This window comes from Amblyomma mixtum, chromosome 2, assembly GCF_055824585.1.
Source record: "Amblyomma mixtum isolate Tamu chromosome 2, ASM5582458v1, whole genome shotgun sequence".
Lineage (NCBI taxonomy): Eukaryota > Metazoa > Arthropoda > Arachnida > Ixodida > Ixodidae > Amblyomma > Amblyomma mixtum.
This window is the reverse complement of record NC_143013.1, coordinates 263588029-263609278: the sequence shown is the minus strand read 5'-3', so window position 1 is coordinate 263609278 and position 21250 is coordinate 263588029. Positions and strand designations below refer to the sequence as shown.

The following is a 21250-nucleotide window of genomic DNA, read 5'->3' as shown; positions in this document are numbered from 1 at the left end:
CAATTATATGTTACGTCCTTTATTGCTGGTGGCAGGGTACAGACTGGCGGGGAAGCCGCCAACACGTGACACATGGTAGCTCAGGGTTGCTTGGCCCTAAAGATCGTCCCGCTATAACAATAAGCATGTTTTATTCGTATGTAGCTGTGGCACAGAGGTGTCGTCGGCTGCCGAAGCTTGCATGAAAGTCGCCGGTCGCAAATAACCGCTGTGCACACAGCACCCGCCGCTGCACCGACAGCGCACTCGCACGCACACCTCCCAGTTCATCGCAGAGTTCGTCGCACAGCCACTCCGTAGTCTGCCTCTCCAGTCGAAAAAGGCGTCGAAACAGCTCGTCAGTCAAGTTAAACGCGTCTTCGTATGCCCTCCGCCGTTTGCTCGCGCCGGCCTAGCCGCCATCGCCACATACTACACCGCTGCCGCCGCCGCCATTTTCTGTCAAAAACGCGACGGTCTAATTTTGATCGCCTCGAAGCCGTCAAAAAAAAACGTCAAAATGCGCCTGCATAATTAAGCGTGCAACGTCACCACTTCTGTCCTGTCCGTGACGTAAACGCCAGCCACCCATGACGCAAGAAAGCAACATGGCCGCCGGCCACGGCCACGACCAATAGGAGCGCGGCTACGGCGGGGCTTTTTGACGAGTTTTTGACAAGTTTTTGATTTGACAGTTCCGTAATACGGGCTGTATTCATTGCAGAATTATTGGTTTGACTCTTCTCAAAATTTTTAAGCATGTAGCACGGGCTCTTATCCTTGCAGACTGCCTTTCAGTTTTAGTCTCTCCAAACTTCTGAAATCTCTAATGAATCGTTCCCTTAGGTTTTTGTTCCGCACACAGTGAGAGAGGTCCCTTTTGTCTGGGTACTTGGTCATTCATTTGAACGAGGTGGCCGATTTATTGGCACGGTCAGCTCTCAGTGCTCCTGTAAATAATCCCGTATCTCACCTCATTCTGTTGGAGACTTCCCGTTTCCGGCAGTTCCAACATATCTCAGCCAGCTTGAGTGACGTGTTGCTGAATACCGTGAATCTTCAGCACTTAAGTACCAATGGAATATCCGGTCGTGTAAATCAAGACTGTGTGAGGTGTCAATGATGCTTCTGCTATGCAGAATCCCCCACCTCAATTTGTACTTATGCAGATGCAGGTTCGCTACGACAAACATTTGTGACTCATGTGGAGAAGTTGAAACAACAGAACATTTTCCTCTCTCTTGCCGGCGGTTCAGATTTCAGAGAAAGCAATATTTGAAGGTCCCTCTTTCGAGGTTAGGACTTCGTGCCTTTACCAGTTATTCTCTCGTTTGGTGTGACAACAAAAATTCTCGTTAAGTAGCGTTTGTGGCTACCTTCATCATTACATTATTGCAACTGGCCGGTTACCTTGTTAAATATACATAAAATTCTGCTGCATGTCCAAAGAGTGCATTTTATTCTATTCCTGGCACTTCAAATTTGTTTAATTTACTTAAATTTTTCAACAAATAAAATTTATTTTTCTAATTTCAGTCATTTCACTATTCTACTTCACCGCCTCACACCTTTTTTCCGGCACAAATATTTCCTTGACATTCGCCACCGTACCTTGGCCAATCTCACTGTGTTGGTATGTGCCATGTTAACTAGGTGAGACTGCGTTGTGGATTAAGCAACAACAGGAGGCGTGACCGGCTGCGGCAATAGCGTATACTCTAACTATAGCGCTTCTGCATTTGTCGATAATGCAGGTGTGCCTAGGAACTACACTGCTATACCTCTGCTTTGTCTCCGCAATTCCTTGCCAAAGCATCGGCCTCATTGGCGCGGTTTCGCCTCGATTTGGCTTTTGCATGGTCCCGGGTTTTTTTTTTTTTGAGGGGGGGGGGGGGGGGACCCAAAGGTACTTTCTTGTATCGAAAAGGTAGGAAAGGGGCTCTGCCCCCCCCCCCCCCCTCCCACCCCCCCCACTTGGATACATATGCTGCGTACTGACTTATAAAGCCAGTTCTTGTTTCGGGGAAGGGGGCTCATTTCCACGAGCCCCCACCCCGTAACGAAACAATGCCATGACAGCATGCGGGCAGTGGTGTGCGAGATGCAGTTGCATGAGTAGTCTCCAATGTTTTTTTCTTCTGATATACGCTTTTTTCCCTCTTCAGTGCAGCTTAAAAGGCACAATTTGTAGACTTCAATACAAGAGGATTGCGAAAGATTAAGGAGGTCGCCGTGAAACAGTGCAGAAGCACACGCGTGATGCAACTTGCCCCCTCTGCGTGCACTCCCTCCTCATTGCTATGTCCCTTCTGCCAGCAAACGCAGAGATGCGATCTCGGCTGTTCAGGAGGTCCAGCGCATTCAGAGCGACCGCAAGAGCCACAAAACCTTGCAAATCCCTACGAAGCATGTTGCGCTTACAGGAATGTAAAAAAATGATGTCAACGATATGTTTAATTTTTTTACCAGCTATTTGCGGCTATACTACACGTTTCTAGCCGGCACATACTTTTTATTTTTTTTTCACAGTCCTGTGGAAAAGCAGGGTTTTATTCTACATTATGGGCTCAAACCTAAGCAAGGAATTCTGGCACTTAAAAGAGTAACGCCAAGAGAAAAAGTTTCCGGCAAAATGAACAAGACCCATTCTCAGTTCTTTTATTCTTCAACAAAAAGCCTTGATGAGTACACGCTAATCACAAACTGTAAGCCCAGGAAGCGGCAAGAGCAGGCCAGCTTAGGTCTCTTTCAGAAAGGGGGGGGGGACAAAGCAACATCCTCATTGCTATTCTCACTTTGCACTTCGAAAAACAAATGTGACAATAACTGCATTATGCAAACACGAATCTTATAATGGAAGCAGATGTAAACATAAAACTCACATAAATGACACAAAGCATAACGATAAAGCGTAAAAACGATTACTGCTTAAAACGTAAACAGAACTGAGCCATGTAAACATAAAACTCACTTAAATGACACAAAGCATAACAACAAAGCGTAAAAACAATAACTGCTTAAAACATAAACAGAACTGAGTCAGACTACCCACTTGCCTAATTCTCAAGACACCATAACTAAAGCCAATTGGAAAAAGTAAAAATGGCTCAATATCACTTTAACCTCAACATTCAACTGGTACATGCTCTTGAACGTTAAATGAGTCAAACCGAAGCAGCCCACATCTCATGGCAGCATACTTCGCTAACGTATTCATCAAAACTGTTTTTCAAGGAAAAGAATGATGCACACCCCAGTGCAAACAAAATGAAAAAGGGTTCACTCATGTGATGCTTGCTCACATGGGCATTTGGTGCACTCGGAATATTTTGAGGCACAACCTGGAAACCATGAAAAGATAAATGTGGGCTACTGCTAGTCAAACTCATCCCAGCTTGGGCTGTCCATTTTCGTGAAGAATCTGCGCTTCTTTTTGGCCGGTGCAGCTGCCGACGCCCCAGTTGAGCTTGAGTCCCCTTTCTTCTCCAGCTGTGTTGATTTTTTGGATGATGATGGAACTGCAGATGCCTGCGAGAAATCGTTAAGCCCATGCAAAACTGCAGCACTGAGGTTAACCCAACAATATGAAAGTGGAATGCTTACATATATGTACAACACTTAAAGGACACCTGGAATAATTTGCACAGAGGCCAAGAAAAGCGAAAGCCAGGTGAAAAACCCTAACTGGTCAAACCGGTTTAAGGAACAAATTCACAGTTTATTCCAACTGGAACAGGTTCAGAACCGGTTAGCATGAACACACACCTTGTTCCTAAACCAGTTTGGACAGTTAGGATATTCTTGTAGGAGAATGGGTAATTCAACATCTATCAATACTAACTGGTCCCCAAGTTTTTACTAATTATGGAAAACGTCATTCTCATCTTGCATGCATTTCCCTGTGGAATAATTTACCCCTGAGTTTAAAATTGCCTATGTCTTTGTCTATGTTTAAATCGAATTTAAAAAGTTTTCTTTTGCAGCAAAATGTGGAGTGAACTGCTTCTATTCCTTTTAGAAAATTCTTGTCCTTAATTATTTACTAAAAATTTCTACTTTGTTTTTTTTTCTTGACAACTGTATCCTTGTATTCTCAATTGTTTCTTTATATGTCTTTTCACAACGCTGTATTTTGTACAATATTAGTATTTATAGTGGGTTGTTATTCTTGTTTTGCTTGTCTGTTTGTTTTTGCCCTGCTAATCTATTTCATTCTCATTATATAAATGTTACTTATTTAAAATACCATTGTTATTACTGCTAATTGTACCTGTCTGTGATGCTGCTTGTTTTTTTAATCAAGTTAGTACTAACCTACCGGGGGTCCCGTGACAGTTGCTTGACTTTGAGACCCTCGCCTGTATACTGAATTTATGTAACCGATTTGTACACAATAAATTCTGATCTTATCTTAAAAAAAAAAAGATACTAATCGATACTGACTTACCCATCAACCTCTCGCAAACAGTTTAGATCTAGCTTATATAACACCAGATACACTGGCAATTAAAAATGACTCTCTTCCTTTTCTTTTCAAATCATACACCGGAGTGAGTGAGAGAAAAAAACCAGGCTGGAACTACACATCGCCTCCTTGGCTTAGCTTTTACTTTTGTTTTTTGGCCACTCATTCCCCTGCACAGCGCAACAATAGATAGGATCTTCTTAGCTAGCCACGCCCTCTGCCTGCTTCATTTAAGAACGTCCTAGTGGTTTTTGGCAAGCCAGTGACAGTCTTCTCATAACTGATGTCGCAATGCAGGATTTTGAGGATCTCTACACGGTATGAATGCGCAATGGCATTTACTTCTACATACAAGGTAGCAATTTGCTTGAAATCAGGAGGGTGGCCTTCTGGCAGGCTTAGCTTTCAAGCCCTCAGAAGTGTATGCAGTAGTACTTTCGAAACTGACTACCAACAATGCTGTAGTAAGTTTAACACAAGTGGCAAGCATGCCACTCCATGAGCACAACTCACTCAACACTTGACTAAAATAGTAGCACGGCTCAATAACCACAAACTCAATGGAAATGCTAATGTGAAAACACTGGATCATCTTTTACCACCTTTTTCAAGCGTGGCTGCATACTCAGCTTCATGCTTAGATTTACAAAACCTGTAAAAGGTATGCAAGTCACTCATCACGCACACAAAAAAAAGTATGGACCGTTTCACTAACTCCTGGGCCTGGCTGATTTCAGACTAACCTTTATAAGTCTCCTAATGCTAAATAGAGGGCAGAGATATATCTGCAACTTCTGATGACTCAAGACCCTCTATTTTTTCTCACTGTGGCATGCACCTTAAATATATTTTTATTGCTCAGGGGACTTGCAACTGAATTTTAAGCCCCAAATTTTTTTCAGCCCAACAGAAAACTTACTGTCTAACATACTCGACTCCACAGCAGTTTTGTTAGAATCTGTGCATGTGTGCCCGTTTTTGTGTATCCCGATGCTGGAAACCATGATCAACAAGTGCAATGATTGAATGCCGGTAAAACTGATGTACAAAAGAGAAAAAAGGGTACAAACCTCACTCATGAGAAAATAATTACACCATATTAGCATAGAGCAGCATCCATTTCAGTTTCTACTCCCCAAGCTGTTACAGCACAGTGATGTACGTCCAGTCAACAAATGCTTTAGTGGACCGTAGTTACTGCTTTACCCAAGAAGTGCAAAACATTGTGGCGCCAGCAAGCGATAAAAGCTAAAAGCACCTCATCAGCAATGCGAGAAGGGCATTGCTTTTCATTAAAGGCTGCACTAGAGAGAGTGGGAACAGCAGTAAAATATGACGAACACTACTGAAGGAAAGAGACTGCACTTGACAACAAATCAGCAAAATGTCATGAAATGTGGTCATGTGGTGGGATACACTAATAATGGAAATGTTTCACAGCAAGATGACTGTTCAGTTGTTCTATGCAATTTCCAATGCCAAAATAAAACTATAAATCCTTGTTCCTTCAATAGCGCAGTGCTAGGATGCTGCAGTTGAAGGCAACATATCTCCATTTCCATCATAATCTCGTAACACGTTTCGGTAGGCTGTCAGTCCCTCAACATTGCAACATGCAAGGCGTGTTCAGAAAGTAAAGTATTCAACCAGATCCCCGGAACCTGCTTCTACCTCCCTTGGATGCCTGTGAGAGAGACCTCCTATGCATGAGCTAGTCACCCCTCTTGTTTTCATCCTTTTGGCCAGCAAACAGTGAGACACCCCTGAAGGAAATGCTGTGCAGTATTGGCGACTACCTTCAAGTGACTTGATCAGAGAATTTGTAGCAGCACCGCTGCGGCCTCCCCTGGACAGGCATTAAAGGAATTTTATCTGTGATTCACTAATGGCATATTTCTTGAAGGCTTTATGATTAAAACGAACAGCTTTCAAGGATCGATGTCCAAGCTGGAAGCAGCACGATTAAGAGTGTGCTGATCAAGTCAATACGCGATTCTGCTACTGAACAGTACCCAATTCAAAAGCCTCTGTCAGTCAGTCAATCTAATCATGGCTCATGCATGCTCTTGCCTCCCTTTCGCTGGAAAAACTTGACCAGTTAGAAGAGCCTGAAAAAAGCTGAACAGCTGTGCCACAACATTTTGGCTACACTCTGTTGAAAACTTTGTGAACAAAGTAATATCCTGAAATTCATCTGCAATTTTTCGCAAAGCCAAGAACATTATAAAAAATGACCTCTTACATTATTTTCCAAGTTGCCAGATAAAGTAATAATCGATGGCAAACCTATTTTACTTTAGATTAAGGAAAAAAAAAGAACCTGTGGCATTTCAAGAGAGCGGAGAAGTGTCACATCACTTCACAGACTAAGGAATGAGAAAATACAAAAGTTTTCCCCTGCTTAAGGGAGCCACTTACACAGTCAGGACGCTTTCCCTTGCGAGTTGAAGCCTTCACTGGTGGTTCCTGCAAGGAAGCTTACTGTTAGATCAGTGATAGGGTGTGTTTAGCGATATATGCACAAAATGTGCCTTTACGTCAGAAAAAGAAAACAGTTCCAACTGGAAGCACACTTTCCCAGTGACACTCTAAAAGTGAGGATGCAAGAGAAACAATACAAATAGGCAGCAATGTGGCAGCACGATGAGGACCCAGAAATCCTACTCACAGTTTGCTTTGAGTTTAGCACCTTGCCAGCCTTTCCTGGCATGACATGTAAATAAATTTTGTATTAGCAACTGACATGTAAACAATGTATAAGCCTTCAAGAAAGTGAGAACAGTCCAAATGCTGCAGGAGACTGTATTAAAGTATGGATACAGGCAAAAGCTTCTGGGGTAAACTGAAAGCACTCAGGAAAACTGGATGGCACAATAAGGGGGGGGGGGGGGGGGGGGGGGGGGGGGGAATTTTATAAATGGACCTTCGGATAACTTGGGCATTTCTGATCCCTTGAAATCCAAATTAATGAGGTTTTACCACAGCCATCATGCTATTTTTAGCATCCAAACAAGTGTCATTCATGGATTTTTTTTCATTACTCATTTCGAATGACTGCGTACTGTTATGCTGTCTAATCATACGTTACTATGCACATCATGTATTTTTGATATGATGCTGAGTTGGTCTAGTTCTATGTATTTCAGTTGCGAAGACCGTACAGTATTTTGAAAAAAATCAGGGCGACAACTTTTGCCTGTTTACCTTTTCCTGAAATTATTCGATTTGGCATTCGAAGCAATCCTTTTTTTCACATTCGTGTTTGATTTGTATTTAAAAATTTCAGTATTCACACATCCCTACTAAAAGTGTGGACTTGGAGCAGCCACCAATCATTTTATTTGGCACAAAGAACTAACTTAAGCACTGGTGGTACAGGTTTTGCGTAAAAAATGTCATGACCAAATTCTTTGTATTCTGCTACTTGAGATAAAGCTGCAGCCTTCCACTACATTTTTTTTTACACTGGACATACTGTAAATTTCATCACAAGAGAGAAAAAATAAGAGCTGGGATTAATATATATGCTCCCAAGTCCCTGTCCCCAGGTCAGTCACTTCCACGTACACAACAGAGTTTGCATTCTTCACTTTCTTCACTGTGGGGGAGTTTCCCTGTTTCAGCAGTTGTTCTAGAAACCTAGGTGCAACACCAAAGATGCCCTACCAGCGATCTCGCGAGGCTTTCCGCGCATTCTAATGTGGAAAAACATGGTTTCAATCAATCAATCGGGGTTTCATGCTGACCAAAGCCTCACCCTCGGGAAGCTCAATAAAAGCAGTTAGGCTGGGTGGCTAACCCTATGCTGCAGCCCTCACCAATTTCTCTCTTAAGGTGCTGTCTGCAGGCGCTTCAGCAAGCACAGGTGCAATCAATGATGGGGCTTGGGCCAAGGAAGTGCTAGGCTTTCGTGGAATGTGCAGAGACGAAGCTGTGAAAGGCCCTTCCTGTGTCGGCATGCACTTGGGCACATCTTGTGGAGCTGCAGGCACAGGTCTGCTTCCCCGTTGAGCAGGTGTTGAAGCCTGGTCAAAACAAAATGATCTTATTTAGCAGCAACAGACCACCAGCATAGAGTGAGTGTAGCTCTTCTTTCATTCAACACTTTTTTATGAAGTGCCAAACACACTACATAATGCTCATGCGTAAAGCGTGTAATCTTTCTCACTGAACTCCGTTGTCTCCACCGAAACTTCTGTTCGACCAAGGAGGCATGAACCCTCACAGTGATCCACTTAACAACACTGCTGCTTTGCAGCTGTTGGTTTCAAAGTTAAAAAGGGCAATGAGGAGTCTTTGAGGAACTTGCACCCCTTGAACTCCTCAACCTAGAGTCTTAAGTGACTGAGCACAACAAGGCTGAGCCCGTATGACCTAGTGCCAAGTGCACAAAAGCTAGGTCACTGTGGTTGGCACACAATCATTTGCCTCTGTGCACACTGATGCATGCAAGCCACAGCTCCCATAACTGGTTTACGGATCCCAGCCTGCATCTCTTGCATCAGTAGCCGAGCACTATAACCACTCAGCCACTGCGGCAGTTACAGCTCCCGCGATGAAAATAATAAGCATAAGCATTTACAGACACAATTATAGACACCAGTGCAGCTGTTGATAAGAAACACCGCAGCAAAAAAGCCTGACGACAGCACTTATTAGGCTGCAGAATTTCTGTTTGCTCATGCGTGAATGAGCACTCCGTAAAAAGGAATCAGCTCAACAGAGAAATGGGGCACTCACTGCCTCCTGCTGATGCTTTGATGCCTTTGTTGCAGCGACTGCATGGGATTTGGTTGAGCAGGCTTTCCCACCAGCAACATCGATGACTTGCGAGGTGTCCGCAGTCCGGGGCCTTTCCTTGATAGGAATTGATTCACAGATGCGAACCAAAGCAGAGAGCTGGGAAAAAAATAAATAGAAAGGGTAAGTGGAAACAAATTCATGATCAAATGTGTTTAATCACATCACCTCACCATCAAGATGCTTTTTCTAGCAACACACATAATGCTCACATAAAACAACCAAACATCTTTCAGAAAACAATTCTCTTTTACTAAAGAAAAAGGCTCACAAGCTGGAACAACTCATGCTGCGCATGGGTTGGATAAAAGAGACTAAATCTGCACTACAGTTCAAGGTTCATACTCTGAAGTAGAACGTCACACTGGGATAAGGTCCACAGCTACCACAGTGTCATTACAATTATTGTTATGCATATATTCTCACAAACAATTCAAAATGCTCCTTGCAATAAACCTCGTGTGCAACCTTCAAGCCCTCACCGAATCGTCACTTGACATGGCATCCTCTAGTGGTTCAGCAGGCATCAGAGCAACCTTAAGTCCGGGCGAACTGAGAGGTGACCCAGGAGTGAAGAGCGTTTCCTCCTGAATCAACACCGGCTCACGCACAACCTGCAGTGCCGGAGTCATGGGCAGTGGATCAAGCACACAACTCTGTTCAGCTTGTGACAATGCTAAAACCTGGAAAAAACTGAATTCAGAGGCAGCTCGGAAGGCTAGTCAAGAGTGTTATGTATCCAGTGCTATGTATGAGTTTTCATGCAAACCAATTGGCTAACATGTTGGATGGCACACGACATAAATTTAATATTGAAGGTACCCCTCAGGACGCTTTGCAGTGAACCTCACAAATGTACAAAGTATTTCAGGCAAGGCACATCCCTGAAAAGCCTTCCGAACAAACTGAGTACTGCCCTATGTTAAAATATAAATGCGATTCCCTACTTTGCCGAGAGTTCTGGAAACACTACAGTGTGCAAGCTATAATTTTTTTTTTCTTTCAGCCTATGAAATGTACATTGCCTGTGTGCTGGAAAACAACAAACAGTAACAGCCATATGTATGACCTCCTTTACATTCGTAGCATGTCCAGAGCTTTAGTAGGGCCACAAATTTCTTGGCTTGTCTGCAACACCATTCAATAACTTCCACTTCTAAATGTTTACTGCGTATTGCAAACCCTGCCTAAACTAATGTAATCACCCACACAGTGCAAACTTCAACAGCATGTTTGACATGTTTCCACTTGAAAAAGTGCTAGCATGCATTTAATTATGATTAAATGACCCAGGCAGGAAAACCAAGATAAGCAAAACAGCCAGGAGGACAGAACCATGCACGCATGCATGTATGCAGTCTTGCCTGGTTTCCTACCCTAAACATAAAAAAATTCTATGCTTTTTCGCAATTCTTCACTCAAACTTTCAAATGCAAAACACATGCCCTGGAGTTCACCTTACCAGACCTAGGACTCTCATATGCACCTGCCTGTACTTGCCAGCACTGCCACACCAGTGGCCAGCACCCTATTTGCTCAAAAAATAATGTCTCGCTGCCCACTAGAGGTATTAAGTGGCTGGTGATCAATGCCCTAAGTCTTACAATGTCATACAGTAGGCCCCATATGCAGAACTTCTTGATCAAAGTTACCCAATAATTTCTGTGAGGGAAAAAGTGGCAGCCAATTTAGTGAAGGCACCAGTGCTGTGCACGAGCAGATACATGAAACCTTTCCAATGGCTCAAATTTTCAAGAAAATTACATATAAACCAACAGAAACCGCCGAGATATGGCCTACAGGAATGTATGTAAACAAAAATTTTCAAAGTAGATCTTTGATTTCATAGTGCACCTATGAGTTTGCCTCTTCAATAGCAAGAGAACAGAATGTGCAAGAACGGGACATCATTTCAAAGCTGATGTATTTTTAAAACACCATAGTATGTGCAAGCAGGAGTTACCCCCACTTGGGGATGCAGCGTAACTTTTGAAAATTATTTTCTATTTTCACAATGCACCTATGAAGGCGGCCATTCGTTCACCGCTCCATGAGTTCTACGGATCGCATAAGCTTCTTGTGTTGTCAGACGCGCTTTCTCTGTGTGATAAATTTGCTCTGAAATATAAAGTCTTTCAAACTAGATAGTTTACACAGCTCTACATCAAAGGCATCTCTCAAACATCGTAATAAGCGAGCATCACACGGTAGTAGACAACAGCACAGAGGATACCCCTGGCTGACTTCGGTTGGCACCTCGATACAGCTTCCTCTGGTAGGACGGAGACACCCAATATGCGATTGAACCCCATATGCATTCAGTATTTGCCACCCACCAGAAAGTGATAAAAGCTGCTGATTATTTGGTTTTATAGCAATTGTGATGCAATATACAGCAAAAATAATGCAATGGTTCTTGATCACTGCCATACTTCTGATCAAGGCACCCTGCATTCAGGTTCACCTCAGTGGCAATACAGAAATGTCACGCTAAGACCAGAAAGCATAACTTTCGTGGTTCACAGCTGAAGGTTGAATCTAAGATGGGCATGCATTACTGAAACCTTCTACACTGCTCACAGTCAAGTGTAATTTGAGTCGGGTTTATATTTTTGGCTCACCCAAGCACAAAAAGCTTTGTCCTTGTAAGGCTGGCCTGAACAATGCAGCTATCACATTGTCTTTCCGGCTATGAATATTCTGTAAAGTTCCTTAATTACTGTTAAGCTACCTCTAAAAATCTCGATCTTATCACGCAAGTGCCAGTTCTGCCATGCAATAAAGGTTTCAATCTCTCAAGCAATACTGCCCTCTGTTGACTCAAAAGTGACATTTTGCAAGCACACAAGGCTAGTGCCAAGCAGCAACAACAGATACATTGTTTATTCATTCAAATCCAGCTTACCTACATTTAGCAAATAAAGAAAACAATCCTGAAAGGGCCTGTATCGGTAGTTGCCCTCTTTCAGCAGTTGTTATAGCAACCTGGGTGCAACACCAAAGATGCCCTACCTGTGGTCTCGTGGGGCTTCACTTTGACCAAAGCCACAACCTCAGGAAGCTTAATAAAAGCAGTTAGGCTGGACGGCTAACCCTATGCTGTAGCCCTCACCAATTTTTCTCTCAAGGTGCTCTCTGCAGGCGCTTCTGCAGGCGCAGGTGCAATCAGTGATGGAGCTCGGGCCAGGGGAGTGCTAGGCATTCGTGGAATGCGCAGAAGCGAAGCTGTGAAAGGCCCTTCTTGTGCCAGCCTGCGCTTGGGTACATCTTGTAGTGCTGCAGGCACAGGTCTGCTTCCCTGTTTAGCAGGTGTTGAAGCCTGGTCAAAACAAAATGATTTTATTTAGCAGCAACAGACCACCAGCACAAACTGAGTGCAGCTCTTCTTTAATTCAACAAGCTCTCATGCAAAGGAACTTGCAAACAGAGTTCTGCAGCAAAAGAATCGGATAAAAAATTGGAGGAGATGCCTATGCTCCGCCTTAAAGGGTATGATGCAATAGAGTAATGGGTTAATTCTCGTACATGCAGAAGGTGATTCTCTACTCTCTACTTTACATTCATAGATACCTGGACGTCCTCATACCCCCCCCCCCCGGTGCAGTGTTAAAGCAATGCACCACTGCCCAGCGACGGCAGGTGCTCCCAGTGGTGTGCCTTGTGTGGCCCAGGTTGCTTTTCCCAACCTACCAATCATCAATTTAACTGCCACCTTGCCAAGGTGGGCAGGTTGTGATGACGCTGCAAGGTCACGTGAGCTAGGTGGCCCACCTGCCTCCAAGGTTGCTCTCTGGGGACCACCTGTCAAAACCACCTGCCAAACTAAGCATGCAGAAGTGCATTTCGCGGTGCCTGGCACAGGGGCACATGCACCAGTACCATGGCAACCAAGGCACCGCTCGGTATGTCAGTCATAAGAAGAGAAAAGGAAAGAAAATTGGGGTCTAGGTGGGAATCAAACCTGGACCACCGGCATGCGAGACGGGGACGCTACCGCTCTGCCAAAACACTTCGACGTTTAAAGCTGAATAAAGGCACGTCTAGTGAATGCACAATTCTGAAAAACACATCTTCGAGATATGTACTAAGGCCTACATGAGTAATTATGAGCATGATAATTACAGGTGTCACAATCAAGCGAGCGCCAAATTTCCTCCGTGCTAGGCGTGCAGCAGAAGTGCTATTTCACAGCACCCACTGAAAACCGCTCTTGCAATGCACAGCGCTGGCTCAGCAGGTGGTGCAGGTGGTGGACCACGCATAGCTTCCGTGCCGCATGAAAATGAGGAGAGAAAGGCTAAGCAGGCGGCCGAGACGCCCGAAGAACGAGAGGAATGTCTCGTGAAGAGAGGCTGCCAAGCTGCTGAATGGCAGTGACGGCGTGTCACTACCAAAATGTCAGTAGACTAAACTGCTTTCACTACGTATATCCTGGCCTAGCTGAGCTAAGGCACTGCCAATTTTGTTTGCTCACAACAGCGATACCAGATTTTCTGCAAAACAAGGCCTTTAACGCGCTATCGTGTCAAAATGTAGAAACTGCAGTGCTAGCAATTTTGCCAGGCATGTGTAATCAACCATTCTCAACCACCATTTAAATGGTGTATGCAGCTGCTAGCTGCCTATGTAAATTTCAGGCCATACAACCTTGCAAAACAATCAGTCAACATTTGAACCCTCCTCTTACACTACAGCTGGGAAAATGACTGCATGCAATTTAATGAGCCCTGATCCGATTCAACCAGGTACCAATATTTTCCTTCTTACATTCGCTGCTGCAGAACCTACCTGGCGGCCTGGGGACACCACTGGACTGGCAGCAGTGCCAGCTCTCTTCAGGAACTGGACCTCTTCTTTGGCTTCTCGGTACAGACGCTCAATGCGCTCACGCTTCAGTGCTTCTGCGTCCCTTGTTTCACATATCTCACTGGTGAGGTCGTGGACCTTCTCCCGCAGCTTCGACACTTCTGCCTTGAGATGCTCATTCTACATTTCAGGAAGAGAGAGGAGAAATTGCCACACCAGAGGCTTTGTGAACGGGCACAGTTAACACACTGTGGGCTCCTTCCTGCTTCAAAGCAGGCGAGGGCTGTCACATGCAAAAAAAGGCTCTCAGTGTCAGAGACAGGCTCAGGCAATGCAAGTCTCCCCCCCCTGTACAGGCCTAGAGTTAATTTTATGAATAGTTTGCGAGTTTAATGTCAACCAAACAAAGCTGCTGGAGCCACTCATGGGCACAAATGGGGCAGGTAAGGGTTGTGACCGAGATAGAAGAGAGGAGAAGAGGCAAAAAAAATTGAGAGATGATTGCAGTAATTGACAACGCAAGATTTGAGCGCACCTGCCAGCAGTGGCATGTTTACACTCCAGGTGGCATTTCGCTCTGCCACTTGGTGGCTTTCGCTCTGACAACCGGTTACGCCGACAACGCCCACACTGATGACGACGCGGAATGCTACAAAGAGCTGCGCTCCAACTCTAAAAGTTCACTAACAATCTGAGACTACCTGAATCCCCCCCCCCCCTTCTTCCCCCCACCTCCATACCTTTCCCTCCTCCCATAGAAAAGCGACATCAATGGCTGTACAGCACACCCCTCACCTCTGTGCATGCACCCCTTCCTAACTCACAGACCCCTCTAAGCTTGGCCCTGCCTGGGTAACATTCTCTTTGGGTGTTAGATGATCATGAGAGTTTTTGTTAACATATTTCAACACCAATGCCAAAAAAGAATAAGGCGACACGACTTACACAGCCAAAACTTGAGGCAAAGCTGTAAAATCTCTCACGGAAACAAAAATACGCTGAAATCACTAGCAGCTCGACTGACAAATTAGTAACATCCTATTAAAGAGGAGGCAAAACATAAAAAATAATATTCTATTTTTTCAGAGCGTGGACCAAGCGCTAGTGACAGCACCTTAGTTTAGGCACTGTCAGGCTAAGTGCACAGCACACAGCATGAACATGCTTGCTTACCTCAGTCTTAAGTCCTGCCACTGCCTGCCTACTGTCCTGGGAAAGCTGTGCGTCAAGTCAGACAATGATTATGCAGTTCTACTGTTAAGCTGACAAATGCGACATAATAATTGACACCCACCTTCTGGGCTTTTTCTCCCTTTGAGGCAAAGGTGGCTTCGAGAGAGTGGATTTTCTGCACAGAGAGGATCGATACACTCAGCAGCATGCCTGAGCTAGCAAAACCTTCAAGTGCACTGAAAGAACTGCATGGAGTAAAATCTGCACAAATTGTATGGAAAAGCCCTGTCCAACACAATACAATGCGCTTTCACGTTAGAGGCCTACTTGAATTATATTTTAATTTTAATCAACATAATCTGGCTGTAGTTTTCCAGAACAGGAAATCACTTAGTTGCCAGGCATGTAGTTCTCATTTTCAGGTGTTAAATTCACTCTAGCAGACGACCCTCACCCTTCATGGTGGGTCGCAGAGTTATCTAACAAAACGGGCATGATGTGGACTCGTCTGTTTCGCTCATTGCTAGCCCTCCCACTCAATTTCAGTGTATGCCCCTTGTTTGGAAGTCATTCTTTTAAGAAGAAAGGGCAGAAAGAGACAGAATGGCAGGTGACTAGGCTAGGCTTCCTCTAATGGCTGACGATGCAGATTCCACAGTCAAATGCAGAGCTAAATGGCTAAACCAAAGCTATAACAGCTTTCACTGAGTAATGCACCAAGACGGTAAGCTTAACTCTATAAATTTTATTCCTGTTCTTATGCTGCTTGCCTCAGTTGCTGCCTGTTTTTTCCCTTCTTTTTGTTTCCTCTTCATTATTACAATTTTTCATGTAGTTATTGCACCTGTCATATCATTTCAGTGCACCAAAGCCCACGTTTTTTTTTCTTTCGGAGCTGGCTTTTGTCTCGAGTGTATTAGCATCCAGTGCTTATTGGCCAGTTTCACACTGCACTGCACTCTGCACAGCTCACATGATGTACTCACTACACTCACCACCAAACTAGTGATATTCTCATGCAGCCAAATTACCAGAAAGCCCAAGCTCAGAACTGATGCTTCACCAAGACACAGAAACAGCTATGCTAGGTCGAGTCCTTGGATTTCATCTCTGTGAAATAATCTTAACGTTAAAGTACATGCTCAGGATCCAAATGTGCAGCACTATACTTTGCAGCATGGCATGCCTGTTTCCACTACTGGCACTGGGAAGCAAGCAATGAGATTTGTAAGGCTATGAAGTCACATAAACTTGAGAAAAAAACTTGTACAGTGCTCTTTGTGAGACATGGTCAAAGTGGGTACTGCAACGCTATTTGAACACTGCAGATTAGCCTGTCTAGTTCTTAGACTTGTGCTGTCGTGAATGTCTTCCTTAAATATTACACCTCCACACAGCACAAAGCACACAGTATCATGCTTGTCTTCCCTTTTGTATGACTTATTAAAACTTTCACACTCTTCATTAATGCATTTACATGAACATGAAACAACTATTCGTCACATACCTTCAGGGATCACTGGAATATCACTCACCTGGAGTTCTTAACATGCTCAGACGTCCCACAGCACATGGGAATTTATAATCTAAAATAACGAGCAGATGAAACTGGCCCACATGCAATTGGAAGCCCAGTACAATCGAGCCTACTTATAATGGCTGCAGCTACTGTGAACTCTTGCTTATTACTAACAAGAGTGGTACTACAGTCAAGTTACTAATTGGGGCAATGGTACTACCCGTGGCTCCACAACTCGGTTAGAACGAATGAGGAGGGGCTGGAAACTCAGCCCCGCAGTCAAAAACCACCACTTCTTGCAAGAGTGGAGAGTGCCTACTCTGCGTTACTCCCTCCCCCTTCCTATGAAAACAATGTGACCGCCCAAACAAACAAAAACAATAAAAATAAGTAACAAATAATAAATACGGGGCATAAGGAATGCCAAAAAACTTTTTACAATAAGCGGCTATCAAAAACATATGTCTTTAAGGTGAGACTTAAAGCTGGTGGAAAATGCAGTATACTTCTCAATACCGGCTTTCTGAGCAAAAGAATGAATGCCACACATTTTACTGTGAATTCCTTAGGTGGAACTTCCCTCTTCACGCAAAAACATTATCACACTCCGTTACCCAGGTTCAAAATCGTCACAGCACAGCACGTGCAACTGACTGATATAGAACAAGAGATGGACTGCAAAGACTGATACTGAGATTTTTTTCTAGCTACAGAGATGGCCAAATAGGGTTTTTAACAATCACTGTCGACGTTTGGTCAGAGTCGAGTTACAAACCTGGCGCCAAAATTGACATCCAAGCTGGACCTGAATAACACACAGATCTGTATACATAGATCTAGGTATATGTGGAAATATGCAGTATATATATTGCTCGTTATGACCTTTGCAGAGTTTTTGGAATGTGTTCAGAAAAGTTTTGCATAACTTGCGCATCTCGGCCCTTTCTGAAGCCTTAATTTAAAGAAAAAAAGTGTGCAAAAATATGTAAGTAAATACGGTATATGGCTGCAACTAAACACGACCTAGGTGAAACCAATTTAAGGACCATAGCTAGCTGCAGCAATGAGCCATACTAAAATGTGCTATGCTCGCCCTGCAAAGCATTTCATGCCGGCACCTACTCCCAATAGCAAGACCGACTGCAAATATTTTCAGTTCCTCTAACACACAAATGATTTTTCGGGACCACTGTATTCCCTGGTATTTTGGATGTGGTGTTCTACATTGAGCATCTTCCCTATGTTTAAGTGCCTTGATAAATCTGCACAGCAAGCAAAATTTCATTCTAGATGGTGTTTAAAAAATTAAGCAAGCAACTACAGTAAGAGTGCCTGAAAACGTAATTTCAACATCAGCAGCCTCCACAGAAAAAAACATGCAGCTATTAAAAAAAAATGAATTTCTTTCACTGCTTAAGCAAACCCAGTGAATGTCTGAGAAGGATGGATGACAGACCAGAATGATGACACAATGAAACAACAGCAATAAAAGAGAGATACCTAGGATGTTCAATAAACAATTTCATTCAGCTACTGCGCAGAGTAAAAAAAAGAAATGTTCACATATGCCAGTTTGGGAAAAGTGCACTGCTATCAAATGCAGTTTAATATAGACTGATATCCTGATGTGATGTACATCTTGAGGTTTAGGTTTATGGGGTTTAACGTCCCAAAGCGACTAAGGCTATGAGAGACGCCGTAGTGAAGGGCTCCGGAAATTTCGACCACCTGGGGTTCTTTAACGTGCACTGACATCGCACAGTACACGGGCCTCTAGAATTTCTCCTCCAAAGAAATTCTAGCCGCCGCGGCTGGGATCGAACCCGCGTCTTTCGGGCTAGCAGCCGAGTACCATAACCACTCAGCCACCGCGGCGGCGATGTACATCTTGAACTTGAGACTCTAGGCAAACAATCAACTTTTCCCATAATAGCATAACACAGTGAAACTATCACTGGTGCATGCATTGCAAGCTGTCCCCACAATTAAATATTCCATTATGTTGCTATGCTTTCTTTAGTAAGGTAACTGTTGCCCTCTTTCTAGAATGTTGCATTGCTCTGTGGTGAAAACAACCAGCTGACAGGATGAACAGAGAGAAGGAAATGACTTACCGCCTGCAGTGCTTCCCTGTTAATCTTGCTTGCTTTCAGCTGCATGAAAATGAGAGAGCTTCAAGAAATGCAGAAAGCTGCGCGAGTTGGCGATTCATCCTATAACCTTGGCACCAGAGTACAGGATGAAGCCATATCAAGTAGTTTGTCCTGTGTGCTTCTTCTATGTCTCATTATTTTTGCTGGTACCAAGTTTACACTGTGATTGAGCTCCTTTAGGCTGCAGAGTGGCTGCATGTGCCTCCAACTGATGAGAACAGCCTTCAAAGGTGTCTTCCATGACATTTACACTAATTAAGATACTGAGTTCTTGCCAGCAAAAGAACTATTGAAACCAACAAGGCTGAATTGATGTCACTAGTTGTTTTTGAGATTTACAGTCTAATTGCTGACATCGCAATAAAGAAGCAAACCACATTTAAGCAGGTGATTGAACTTTTTTCCAACCAAGTTGCGCAATAAAAATAACCAACACATTAAAGCAATCATATTGCATCACACAAAATATTGAACATCTCATGCAAGAGTGTCTGCAGGCAATCAGTTCTCAAAAATGATGCACCTCATCAGACAGCCTTTCCATCTGGTCTTCCAAGGCACGGCAATGTGCAGTGACTTCAATCAACTGGTCCCCACGTTCCTGCAGAATGGCAAGGCAGAGAGCAAGACCGTCATTGAAGGCAGAGCAGATGTTTATGGTGTCACTGTGGCTCTCAGCCACTCCCTTTCAGGGGTATCCACATGGAGAGAAATATGACCCCTCTCCAGTAACGAGCACAAACACATCACAAAAATATTAGGCCTTTTGGTGCCATTCTGGTGATGCCAACCTTCCAGGGGCGGTTTGCTCGGATGGTATAAACTGTTCCCTTCATTGACTGGGAATGTGCCAGCAGTCACCTGAGGCAAAGGCAAACAAAGCTACAAGGCAGATAAGCTAATTGAACCCAGCTGGAGTGGCAGGGTTTAGATTGGTCTCCCCTCACCTCTCCACCACGGCAGTGTGGCGGGGACTTCCACTGACCAGTAATGTCATCTAACTGCCCACCCAGCTCCCCGAGTGAATCTCGCTTTACATGCCCACAATTCATTCAAAGCAGCGAGTCATAAGAAAGATCCCCTTTTTTTCTCAATCCTGCTGTCCGTAAACATGCGCTCTCAGACAACACCAAACATCCTGAGGACGTCCCCAAATGGTTAGACAGGACGTTCTGAGTACTTCCTGAGTGCATCACGAACAAACGTCCCCATGAGAATGTCCTCAGTTCGCACTTTTCTGGACTACTCGAGGATAAAAATTCCTGAAATGTCCTACAAACATCCTATCGCGGGACAATCCTATGGCACAGAACTGAGATAAAACAAGCTATATTCCTCGAAATTGGCTATCATTAATCAAAAACTGCAGGTTTATTAAAAGACAGTTGTGCTCAATATCGATATAATGCAAAAAACCATTGTGACTGAAGAAAATATGTGTCTTGAGTATCTTAAGATATTTTGGCTTCTAAACCGGTTATGTACTGCATGCTTCTGATCGGGTTGGACTGTTTAGATTTTGGGACCATTCATCCGAGTGGCTTTAACATCGACGAGGTGGCAGAGTTCAAACCCCAAAAGTTTGGTTTGGTTTGGTTTTATGGGGTTTAACGTCCCAAAGCGACTAAGGCTATGAGAGACGCCGTAGTGAAGGGCTCCGGAAATTTCGACCACCTGGGGTAAACCCCAAAAGAGTTGTAGTCGTCACTGCATGAAAATATTGCACTAAGAACAATCTGTATGTAGTATGTACCAACAAATGTGATAAATGAACCAGTGTTGAGCATGGCAAAAGTTTTGCGAAATTTGCTTGCTAGAATCCAAGACAAATGAATCAGAAAGAAAGCTGTTTCACAAGCCCTGTGCACACTGCCTACAATAATTAAGCAAATAATGAACCACATTCTCTGGGCTAAATCGTCATCTGACGTCCTGAAAACATACTAAGAAGGTCCTTCAGAGGAAATCTGAGGATGTCCTGAGGACATACTGAGGCCAGACAAGAGCACTATGTGAGGACTTGTTGAGGACCAGCAGAGGACGACCTCAGGACAACAAAATGTCATCAAAATTATCAGGACGTCCCGAGGACATATTTGGGTTCTCAGGAAGGCCCAAAACTATTCACTTACTTTGTACCTATTGCCGAGGGCCTCATTCTCAAGATAGAGGCGATGCATCGAGGATTTCAGTATATCAACCTCGTGCTCGGCGCTTTCCAACTGAAAATTAAATAAGAAACACTGCTGAAGAAAAGCCTCTGTAGCCAGATGCAACAAACGCATTTACATCTATGTGCAAGGCTTTGGGGAATGCACTACAGAGAAGAGGCTGAAACAGTGAAAAAAAAAAAAA

The 21250-nt window shown here is 43.9% G+C and overlaps 1 protein-coding gene across 9 annotated transcripts in view; it reads right to left on the bottom strand.

Moving 5' to 3' along the window:
• Nucleotides 1-2621: 2621 nt before the first annotated feature.
• The window catches only part of LOC149363847 (uncharacterized), a 51657-nt gene continuing 33028 nt past the window's right edge, over nucleotides 2622-21250 (bottom strand). For 6 of the 9 annotated variants that reach the window (XM_089573799.1, XM_089573800.1, XM_089573797.1 and 3 more), the window contains 12 exons: nucleotides 21028-21117; nucleotides 19419-19496; nucleotides 18857-18895; nucleotides 15345-15398; nucleotides 15224-15268; nucleotides 14033-14230; nucleotides 12357-12563; nucleotides 9727-9858; nucleotides 9185-9343; nucleotides 8263-8469; nucleotides 6863-6910; nucleotides 2622-3507 (listed from right to left, as the gene is read on the bottom strand). In XM_089573799.1, coding sequence (XP_089429925.1) covers nucleotides 3355-3507; nucleotides 6863-6910; nucleotides 8263-8469; nucleotides 9185-9343; nucleotides 9727-9858; nucleotides 12357-12563; nucleotides 14033-14230; nucleotides 15224-15268; nucleotides 15345-15398; nucleotides 18857-18895; nucleotides 19419-19496; nucleotides 21028-21117 — 1410 coding nt within the window. In that variant the 3' untranslated portion in view covers nucleotides 2622-3354. The remainder of the gene's footprint in view (nucleotides 3508-6862; nucleotides 6911-8262; nucleotides 8470-9184; nucleotides 9344-9726; nucleotides 9859-12356; nucleotides 12564-14032; nucleotides 14231-15223; nucleotides 15269-15344; nucleotides 15399-18856; nucleotides 18896-19418; nucleotides 19497-21027; nucleotides 21118-21250) is intronic. The other 3 variants (XM_089573802.1, XM_089573803.1, XM_089573796.1) reach the window with 2 other exon arrangements.